The sequence below is a fragment of the Oncorhynchus masou genome, chromosome 16 (genome assembly GCF_036934945.1).
Source record: "Oncorhynchus masou masou isolate Uvic2021 chromosome 16, UVic_Omas_1.1, whole genome shotgun sequence".
In the NCBI taxonomy this organism is placed as follows: Eukaryota; Metazoa; Chordata; class Actinopteri; order Salmoniformes; family Salmonidae; genus Oncorhynchus; species Oncorhynchus masou.
The window spans coordinates 11,585,534-11,597,018 of NC_088227.1; the positions used below are offsets into that span (position 1 = coordinate 11,585,534).

Consider the following 11,485-nt stretch of genomic DNA (forward strand, 5'->3'; position numbering starts at 1 on the left):
GTGAGTAGATTGGGTGTTGAGGTCGATTGAGAGAACGGGTTGGGGATTGTTGAGCTGCCACTGACAGCCAGGCGAAGAGCAAAAAGGAGCAGCTTCGACAAGATACTCCGCGGATGAAGAAGGAACTCAGGTCAGCCAGAGATAGGGTTACTTTGGTTAACTTCAAATAATGAAGTGCCGAGTTGAGAGAGACCTGTGATATTTACACCAGCAAAAACAAAATAGTTTGCACTACACAACAAGGAAGTTACTCAACCATAAATAAATAGGTTATTAGTAGGAACCTGGTGGACTGAACTGGTGGGTGTCGAAAACGGCAATATTAAGTTGATTTGCCGGACGCTGCAGATGGTGCATTGTATTTACTTATCCCTTGGATTGACCCTGAATTTGTGAATGTCTTATAGAGGGATTTGGATCCTATTTTGTATAGTTTAAAGCTGACCAGATCCCGCTTGCTTATCTTCCTATGAATGAACACAATAATGTTTTGTTTGGTTAACCATCAGTCATTTTCCATTAAAACAACAGAACATAAGAACACAACAGAAAAAAATTCTGCAAACATGTCAGGAGCACAGCCACATCTCCAATATCCTCAGTTTCACAGCACCACACAGGACGAGCTTTTGCAGCCAAAAATACTCTGCATCATTTCATTATTTTCTCTCTCTGCTTTCCTGACGAAAATCCTGAAAATCCATTAAATATTTTGACAAATCCGATGTCAAATTGACAAGGATTAATTTCCTTTAATCTGCCATGCCAGGGCTATACCCGGCTTGTTGCTAGTACAGTAGTAGGAGTGGCTACTGCCTGGCTCTGACTGGTTGTTCTATAGTGCCACTGACACTCAGGGCTCCAGTTCTCCTTGTCACTTTGAATCTATGTTTTTATGTTTCCTTTATGTAAGGGCTTGAGGAAGCAAGGGCTAGGAGGCCACAATTCTCTCTTAATAATACCACTGCTAATATAACGCTCACTCATCATGCCTCCGCAAGTACTCATGGCTATCATTTTATTTTCTGAAATTAGGATAAGTGCCTTGTCATCTTTTGGAGGTATTGTTTTGATTCAGAGTGAAATAGGAGGATACTGCTAATGGGGGTGAGGTGGTAGCATCCAAATTGAATAGTTCAAAGAATGTTTGAATATGAATATTTTAAAGGGATAGAAGATAATTTGGCAAAATGACATAATTTGGTATTTCTTTCTTTACCTTGAAAGCAGTCTATGGACAAGGAGTGACTGCAATCCACACTTTGTTTTGCTAAACACGCCACTACTATTAGCATATTCAGGCCAAAAAATCTGAGATATTGTCCTTTGAGCATGTTTTAAATGTCGTGCCCATGACTGCTTTCAAGGTAAGGAAACAAAAATCTAAATATGTAATTTTGCTAAACTATCCCTTTAAACCTTTATACTCATGGGAATTGGCATGTATGGGTATGGCTCAATTGAAATGTTTCTTACAAAAGAAATTTGAAAAGCATGTGCATAACCGTGTTAGCAATTGAAAGGGAACATTTTGGGGATTATTGGGAAATTATTAGACCAAAGGTCAGGACACAACAGTTCACCTAATAGTCTGGATACATTTCAGCAACATGATACAAATTTTCTAGAAAATCTGGGGTAAGTGCAACATAAAACAAAATAATTACAGGGGTTTGAGTAAAAGAACTAATGGGTCCTCCAAGTGGCCACACACCTCTCAAACGTGGGCACAGTTCCTAAGTAATTTCAATGCACTTTTATGACTAAAAGAAGAGTCTTCAACTATAAGGTGCTTTTATGAGCTCTCCTAGCAATGACACTTATAGTTGTTTTGTTTGGAACACAACCCTGCATCCCCACCATAACACAAATACTGTTGTTTACACAATCCCCCAAAAACAGTCCATTATAAATCACAATCAGGCTCAGATAGGCATCATTTGACCACTTGACTATTGCCAACATGATTAGCTAAGTATAATACATGAATATGGTATTACAGTGTTAGGCTTTCACAATGCAATTCAGGGAAACAGATCATTATTTTGGTGCGCATGGAAAGGTGACATGAGTGCATTCAGGTGTGTGTTTCTACTGCAAATTTTCTTCACAATAGACAAACCGGGGATCATTCTATTCAGAATAACACATGGTAACTTTACATCAAACATAGTGATCATAAATGTTGACACTGTATATGACATGAGTGGAAATGTGAAGTGCACATTTGGACTCCTGGGTGTTCTCCTCAACGTCTCATCTTTCAAAATACATAGTCCTCTTAATAACGTTGTTTCCCTCAATCAGACAACAAAAATTGTGCTAAAGTTGCCTAATTAGCAAGAGGGATAGGGGCAACTGCTTTTTGCGTGAGGTGCTCAAGTTCAGAACAGCTGTCAGTCAAAAAATCTGTTGATAAGCAAATGCTTGCTAAGGTTACGGTTAGTACGGAAGCCTAAAAGCCCAGGGCAAAGAAAATTTTAAAAGTTGACTCTTGGAATTCTTATCCAAATGACTTAGTATCTTGTTCCAACGACTTATAATCTCATTTGAACGATTTAGTGTCTTGTTTGAACGACTTAGTCTTTTTCCCTATGTCGTTCAAATGACTTAATTGTTCTTTTGTCTACTTAGGCCTCATTTGTTATGCAGCGCCAGCTGTGTTTGTCAGACAGTTGCTGCAGCCGTTCATTAACTGATTATATCCATTGATATGATAAATTCTCCTTCCGGACTCACATTAAGCATCTCCAATCCAAAATGAAATCTAGAATTGGCTTCCCTATTTCACAACAAAGCATCCTTCACTCATGCTGCAAAACATACCCTCGTAAAACTGACCCTCCTACCGATCCTCGACTTCAGCGATGTAATTTACAAAATAGCCTCCAACACTCTACTCAACAATTTGAATGCAGTCTATCACAGTGCCATCCGTTTTGTCACCAAAGCCCCATGCACTACCCACCACTGTGACCTGTACGCTCTCGTTGGCTGGCCCTCTCTTCATACTCGTCGCCAAACCCACTGGCTCCAGGTCATCAACATGTCTTTGCTAGGTAAAGCCTGCCTTATCTCAGCTCACTGGTCACCATAGTAGCACCCACCCGTAGCAGGCGCTCCAGCAGGTATATCTCACTGGTCACCAACAAAGCCAATGCCTAATTTGGTCGCCTTTCCTTCCAGTTCTCTGCTGCCAATGACTGGAACGAACTGCAAAAATCACTGAAGCTGGAGAGTCATATCTCCCTCACTAGCATTAAGCACCAGCTGTCAGAGCAGCTCACAGATCACTGCACCTGTACATAGCCCATCTGTAAATAGCCCATCCAACTACCTCCTCCCCTTACTGTATTTATTTATTTATCTTGCTCCTATGCACCCCAGTATCTCTACTTGCACATTCATCTTCTGCACATTAATCACTCCAGTGTTTAATTGGTATATTGTAATTACTTCCCAACCATGGCCTATTTATTGCCTTTACCTCCCTTATCTTACCTCATTTGCACACACTGTATATAGACTTTTTCTACTGTATTATTGACTGTATGTTTATTTATTCCATGTGTAACTGTGTTGTTGTATGTGTCGAACTGCTGTGCTTTATGGCCAGGTCGCAGTTGTAAATGAGAACTTGTTCTCAACTAGCCTACCTGGTTAAATAACGGTGAAATAAAAAAAAATATTACTCATTAACAGTTCTTTGATAGGGCTACTTTGAATGCCCGAACATGTAAGTGGGCCAACAAGATCTCATGGTTGTACCAATTTGACTTCAGATTCTTTGGTCAGCGAGGTGACCAAGAACCCGATGGTCACTTTGAAAGAGCTCCAGTTCCTCTGTGGAGATGGGAGAACCTTCCATCTCTGCAGCACTCCATCAATCAGGCCTTTATGGTAGAGTGTCCGGACAAAAGTAGTGAGTAAAGTGTCAGAATACTTATGTAAATGTGATATTTCACTTTTTTATTTTAAAACAGTTTTTGCTTTGTCATTTAAGGGTATTTTGTATAGATTGATTTTTGTATTATTTTTTTATTTCACCAATTGGTGAAGGTAGGTAACAACACCTCCACCACACTGAGCCTCAACGCCACAGAGAGAATGCTCAGCCCCCTCCTGTTCTCCCTGTTCACCAATGACTGTATGGCCATGAACGTCTCCATCTCAATCATCAAGTTGGCTGACAACACAACAGTGGTAGGCCTGATGACCAACCATGACGAGACAGCCTACAGGGAGGAGGATTTGACCCCTGGGGGAGTGGTAATGGTAATAGAAAAATAACCTCTCCCTCAATGTCAACAAAACAAAGTTGCTGGTTGTGGACTACATCAACAGTGTCTCGCTCTGACCTTAGAGATCCTTTTATTTCTGTATTTGGTTAAGGCAGGGTGTGATTAGGGTGGGCATTCTAGTTTTCATTACTATGTTGGCCTGGTATGGTTCCCAATCAGAGGGAGCTGTCTATCGTTGTCTCTGATTGGGAATCATATTTAGGCAGCCTTTTCCCACCTATTGTTTGTGGGATCTTGTTTTTGTGTAGTGCCTGTGAGCACTCCATTACTTCACGTTTCGTTTGTTTCTGTATTGTTTTGGTGAGTTTCAATAATTAAACATGCGGAACTCTACGCACGCTGCTGCGCCTTGGTCCATTTATTCAACCAACGATCGTGACAGACAGGGCCGCAATGTAGAGGGTTAAAAGCTTCAAGTTCCTCGGCGTGCACATCAATGACAACATGAATTGGTCCCTTCACACAGACAGCATGGTGAGGAAGGCATAACAGCACTTCCTCAACCTCAGGAGGATGAAGAAGGTTGGCTTGGCCCCTAAGACACTCACAAACTTCTAAAGATGCAACATTGAATTATCCTGTCAGGCTGTATCACTGCCTGGTATGGACATTGCACCATCTGCAACTGCAAGGCTTTCCAGAGGGTGGTGCGGTCAGCCCAAACCATCACAGGGGGCACACGGTCTACCCTCCTAGACATCAACAGCACCCGGTGTCACAGGAAGGCCAAAAGTATCCTCACGGACCTCAGCCACCAGAGCCACGGCCTGTTCACACCGTTACCATCTGTAAGGCGGGGACAGTACAGTTGCATCAAAGCTGGGAATGAGAAACTGAGAAACAAAATCAAATCAAACCTAATTTTATTTGTAACATGTGCCGAATAACCATACAGCGAAATGCTTACGTATAAGCCCTTAACCAACAATGCAGTTCAAGAAAAAGTTAATAAAATATTTACTAAATAAACTAAAGTAAATTGTTTTAAATAAAAGTAACTCAAGAAAATATCAATAACGAGGCTATATACAGGGGGTACCGGTACCGAGTCAATGTGCAGGGGTACAGGTTCGTTGAGGTAAATTGTACATGTAGGTAGGGGTAAAGTGACTATGCATAGATAATAGCGAGTAGCAGCTGTGTAAAAACAAAAGGGGGGGAATGTAAATAGTCCAGGTGGCCATTTTATTAATTGTTCAGCAGTCTTATAGCTTGGGGGTAGAAGCTGTTAAGGATCCTTTTGGACCTGGACTTGAGCCATGATCAGCCTTTGAAAGCAATTCATGGCTACCGACATGAGTAATACAGGGCGATAGTCATTTAGGCAGATTACATTCGCTTTCTTGGGCACACGGACTAGGCTGTTCTCCTTGAAACATATAGGTATTATAGACTCTGTCAGGGAGAGCTTGAAAATTTCAGTTGGTCCACGCATGCTCTGAGTACATGTCCTGGTAATCCGTCTGGCCCCGCGGCCTTGTGAATGTTAACCTGTTGAAAAGTCTTGCTCACATCGGCTACCGAGAGCATGATCACACAGTCGTCCAGAACAGCTGGTGCTCTTATGCATGCTTCACGGTTGCTTGCCTCGAAGCAAGCATAAAAGGCATTTAGCTCGTCTGGTAGGCTCGCGTCACTGGGCAACTCGTGGCTGGGTTTCCCTTTGAAGTCCATAATAGTTTGCTAACCCTGCCACATCCAGCGAGAGTCAGAGCCTGCATAGTACGACTCAATCTTAGTCCTGTATTGATGCTTTGCCAGTTTAATGGTTCGTCTGATGGCATAGCTTGATTTCTTAGAAGATTCAAATTAGTGTCCAGCTCTTTGAAAGCGGCAGTTCTAGCCTTTAGCTCAGTGCGGATGTTGCCTGTAATCCATGGCTTCTGGTTGGAATATGTACTTGATGAAGCCAGAGTAGGTATACTTCTCAATGCCATTGTATGAATCCCGGAACATATTCCAGTCTGTGCAAGCAAAACAGTGTCCACGTCATCCTACCACTTCCGTATTGAGCGAGTCACTGGTACTTCCTGCTTTAGTTTTTGCTTGTAAGCAGGAATCAGGACGTTAGAAATATGGTCAGATTTGCCAAATGGAGGGTGAGCTTTGTATGTGTCTCTGTGTGTGGAGTGTTCTTGAGTTTTTTTCCCTCTGGTTGCACATATGATATGCTGGTAGAAATGAAGTAAAACGGATTTAAATTTACCTGCATTAATTACGCACTTTATTTTTGTATGTTCCGTGTTTTGAGCGCATTTGATTTATGTAGTGCTCTCGTTTTTGGAACTAAAATAAAAGTGTGCCTGTTTTCATCACTCTACTCTCCTGCACCCCTAGACCTCTATACACCCGTTGACAGAAGGATTAGAATGCACATTGTTCCCCACTGTGTTTGGGTAAGTAATAATTTGTAGAGTGTCTGTTTTCCCTCAGCATGCATTTTTTTCACTATTTTGAATGTCTAAAGAATCCATATTTTCTGAAATATGAACACAGAAATACTGGACATTTTGAACTCTTATTATGTTGGTGATTTCAACACCATTATCTCAGAAACCCTAGACCCTCTCCAATTTGCTTACCACCCCAACAAATCCACAGATGATGCAATCTCTATTGTACTCAACACTGCCTTTTCCCACCTGGACAAAAGGAACACCTACAATACCTGTCAATAGTTTGAGAACACTGTCACGCCCTGGGCTTAGTTATCTTTGTTTTCTTTATTATTTTGGTTAGGTCAGGGTGTGACATGTGGGATTTATGTGTTTTGTCTTGTCTAGGGGATTTATGTGTTTTGTCGTGTCTAGGGGTTTGTATGTTTATGGGGCTGTTTCCTGTCTAGGTAAATTGTATTTCTATGGTTGCCTAGATTGGTTCTCAATTAGAGGCAGCTGTCTATCGTTGTCTCTGATTGGGAACCATATTTAGGCAGCCATATTCTTTGGATATTTTGTGGGTGATTGTTTCCTGTGTCAGTGCCACACGGGACTGTTTCGTTGCCAGTTCACTTTATTATTTTGTATCTGTGTTCATGTTTAGTTTTTCTTATTAAAAACCATGGACACCTACCATGCTGCGTATTGGTCCGATCCTTGTTTCACCTCTTCAGAGGAAGAGGAGGAAATCTGCCTTGACAAACACCTACTCATTCAAGGGTTTTTTCTTTATTTGTACTATTTTCTAGATTGTAGAATAATAGTGAAGACATCAAAACTATGAAATAAAACTTTTGGAATCATATAGTAACCAAAATGTTAAACACATCTAAATATATTTGAGATGCTTCAAATAGCCACCCTTTTCCTTGATGACAGCTTTGCACACTCTTGGCAAAAATAAAGAAAAACCCCTGAATGAGTAGGTGTTCTATAACTTTTGACCGGTAGTGTATGTGAGAATGCTATTCATTGATTACAGCTCAGCATTCAACACCAACCTGCCCTCAAAGCTCATCACTAAGCTAAGGACCCTGGGACTGAAGACCTCCCTCTGCAACTGGATCCGGGACTTTCTGCCAGGCTGCCCCCAGTTGGTAAGGGTAGGCAACAACACATCCGCCACGCAGATCCTCAACACGGGGGCTCCTCAGGGGTGCGTGCACAGTCCCCTCATGTACTCCCTGTTCACACATGACTGCAAGGCCAGGCACGGTGTCCACATCACCAACAAACTATCATGGTCCAAAAACACCAAGACAGTCGTGAAGAGGGCACGACTTTTCCCCCTCAGGAAACTGAAAAGATTTGGCATGGGTCCTCAGATCCTCAAAAAGTTCTACATTTGCACCATCGGGAGCATTCTGACCAGTTGCATCACTGCCTGGTATGGCAACTGCTTGGCCTCTGACCGCAAGGCACTACAGAGGGTAGTGTGTATGGCCCAGTACATCACTGGGGCCAAGCTTCCTGCCATCCAGAACCTCTATACCAGGCGCTGTCAGAGGAAAGCCCTAAAAATTGTCAAAGACTCAAGACACCCTAGTCATAGACTGTTCTCTCTGCTACCGCATGGCAAGCGGTACCGGAGCGCCAAGTCTGGGTCCAGAAGGCTTCTTAACAGCTTCGACTCCCAAGTCATAAGACTCCTGAACAGCTAATCAAAGGGCTACCCAGACCTCTCTTTTACACTTTCACTACACTCTATTTATTATCTATGCATAGTCACTGTAACTCTACATACATGTACATATTACCTCGACTAACTGGTGCACCCACATATTGACTCTGTACAGGTCCCCCCTGTATATAGCCTCGCTATTGTTATTTTACTGCTGCTGTTTTATTATTTGTTACTTTTATTTTCTATTTTTTACTTAAACTTCTTAAAGCATTGTTGGTTAAGGGCTTGTAAAGTAAGCATTTCACTGAAAGGTATAGTAGACCTGTTGTATTCAGCGCATGTGACAAATACTATTTGATTTGACAAAATTAGAATTACGATCTTGAATTGAACTCACATTTTACTGATCTCGGTCTTGACTCAGTCTCGTTTTGAGAAATGGTCAGTGTTTTCGGGTTATGCAGTATGTTTCTCAAGAGATGTAGCTGTGTGTCTGCCAGAGATGTGACTTCACTGTTATGCACTATCATGGGGTTATGACTTTGCGTTTCTACAGTATTGTGTGTGTGTGGAGTATACAATATACTGTAAGAGTAGGTGTGTGGATGAGAGGCCAGTTGAACAGTGCAAACTCTGGTGTTGCCATCAATAGTTAATGGTGAATTGAAAAGCCAAACACTGTGTCACTGCCAGCCAATGGGCTCACAATTACAGCATGCGGTTTCAGCTTCTTGGATCGGGTTCGCATGCAATTAGACCTCTACATGTGATAGGGTTATCACCACCTTGGGTCACCAGGCACAACTGCCCCAAGTCACCCAATACAGAGCCAAGCCAAAGGTGGGGACCAGAGATGACGCTGGGGATGAGGGTGATGGTATGGAGGAAGGTGCATTGTAGTTACTTAATATAAAAGGTGATAGTGGGAAATGTGGTTAAGGGATTTAGGTGAGTGTACTTCCTCCATCGTGTAGGCTACATTTCTCTTTTGGCAGTAGAAACAACTTTCAAACCTAAATATTATGTTGAGATGAATTTTTAACATATAGAATATTATCTGGTGAGACTTTTAAAGACCACGCTTTGGTTAGGCTCAACATTTGCACCTGATACTTCTGAATACCCATTATTCCAACGCCTCTTGCAAAGATTATTATTGCAACCTGTTAAAGATAATATTTATTCTACGGTTGTGATGGATTGCTTTGTAAGACATATTCCATACCAGAAGTCCAGTCAAAAAAGAAGCAGGGTCCTAACAAGCTTAAACACCATATTTGCAATGGTATCTCACTATAAAACAGATAAAAGTTGATCTTAATAATTTCAAAACCTACTGCAAACTCTCATAGCAGGGCCGGCCCTAGGCATAAGCGATCACTTGGGGCCCCGTGGCTGCTAGAGTGCTCCTAACAAAAACACACACATATATATATATATATATATATATTTAAAAATAAATAAAAAATTGTGTCTCAACTTACTGTTTAGAGTTGAGTCGTTGAATACACAAGATGCAATTTATAAATTTGGTTGTGCATCAGCAGTTTTTCTCTTATTGTGTCAGTCACTGACAGTCACTCAATTAGCTCATCTCCGCCAGCTATAATGGTCGAGTTAGCGACCATCCATGCAGGGAACATGTCAAATTGCCCTGATCTCCAGGGGCCTCACATTGATTTTGTTAGTCACACTAACTCAGATATCATATTAGTATTGCATTAGTCATGGCAAAATGTGTAGAACTGCAGGAAATGAGTTTGAAAACTGCAAAAATGTTTCTCCACCCTATGGCATAATGTGGAGAATTGCATAATGAGTACAATTGCATGAAATTAGTTATAAAATTGCTAAATGTTCGCTTCACCTCACTGGACATTCTGTATAATTGTAGCAAACTTGCTTTAAAAATGCAACATTTTCTCTACACCCCATGGCAAAATGTGCAGAATTGCAGGAAATTAAGTCTAAAACAAAAAAACAAAAAAATGATCTGCTGCAAAAGAGGAGGGCCACTAAAATGTTTTGCCCACTGGGGATTTTCTTTGCTTAGGGTCCACAAAAGGCTATGGCCAGCCCTGTTCCATACCAATGCAACTATTTAGAAATATTCTGTAAACTAATTTTAAATGTGTCTGTTTGCTTTAGTAAAGCCTATGCTAATAATAATAATAACCCAAGATATAACCAAATTGGATTGTTTGTCAAATAAAAATAGCATGAAACGTGATGGACAAAATGTAATCTTCAGCAAGGTCATAAAGGCTAGTTTGAATAAATCCCTTCTCGAACTTGCAAGGCCATGGCACATAGCCTACGCATTATCTAGGCTATTTTGTTGTTTACTTTGATTAATGCAACACGTTCAAATGCAAAACGTCACTGGTATAACAAATCTTACCTATGGTCGTGATCACCGTGATTGCAAAGTAAAAAGATCCAGCGAATTTCCACTGTACCCCGGCTTTGTGAGGCTTCAGCTGCAACACCACCCTCTCCAGCTCATCGAAGTTGAATTGAGAGAGATTGTAGGTGTTCATAAGCTCTTGTTTTCGGTCGTACACTTTCTTTTTCTGGGTCTTCTCCTTCTTAGATTCCAAGGCATCGAAGACAGCCGCACCGACTAACAGGTAGGTGAACGTGCAAATGATGAGCGACAGGGTCCTCACGTTTTGTCTCTTCATGGTCAGGGTGAGTAGACGGGCTCCAAAAGTTTGAACGCGGATCTTGAGGATGGGGAGCTCGGCTGGTTCATGGCGAGGCTGTCTCCATAGACAGGGACAGTGGCGCTATGAAAGCTCTCTGATGACCTTATTTGCCGAAGCGCCCATTTACTCGCGGAGCTGTTCGTTTCAGCACCACCCACTCCTATTGCGAACCCCCCTCACACTGCGTGTCGTCTGCGTGTGCGTGCTCAGGGTCTGTACGTTTGTCTGCAGAGAGCGGGAGGTAGGCAACTGTAGACGGCAAGTTTTTGGTTATATTACCATTTGACAAAATAGTGCTGTTTTTTGACATTGCATTAAAGGAAAAAAACATCCCATTGCCCACGACAACTTTATTTCAACACGGAAAGGTGATATTTGGTTGAGACGTTGATTAATGAGCGGGGCCGCTGGTAT

The 11,485-nt window shown here is 41.7% G+C and overlaps 1 protein-coding gene across 1 annotated transcript in view; it reads right to left on the reverse strand.

Annotated features, from left to right (window-relative positions):
• The window catches only part of LOC135557172 (potassium channel subfamily K member 3-like), a 51,405-nt gene extending 40,277 nt beyond the window's left edge, over nt 1–11,128 (reverse strand). Inside the window, exon 1 of the mRNA XM_064990379.1 lies at nt 10,765–11,128. Coding sequence (XP_064846451.1) covers nt 10,765–11,047 — 283 coding nt within the window. The 5' untranslated portion in view covers nt 11,048–11,128. The remainder of the gene's footprint in view (nt 1–10,764) is intronic.
• Between the last annotated feature and the right edge of the window lie 357 nt (nt 11,129–11,485).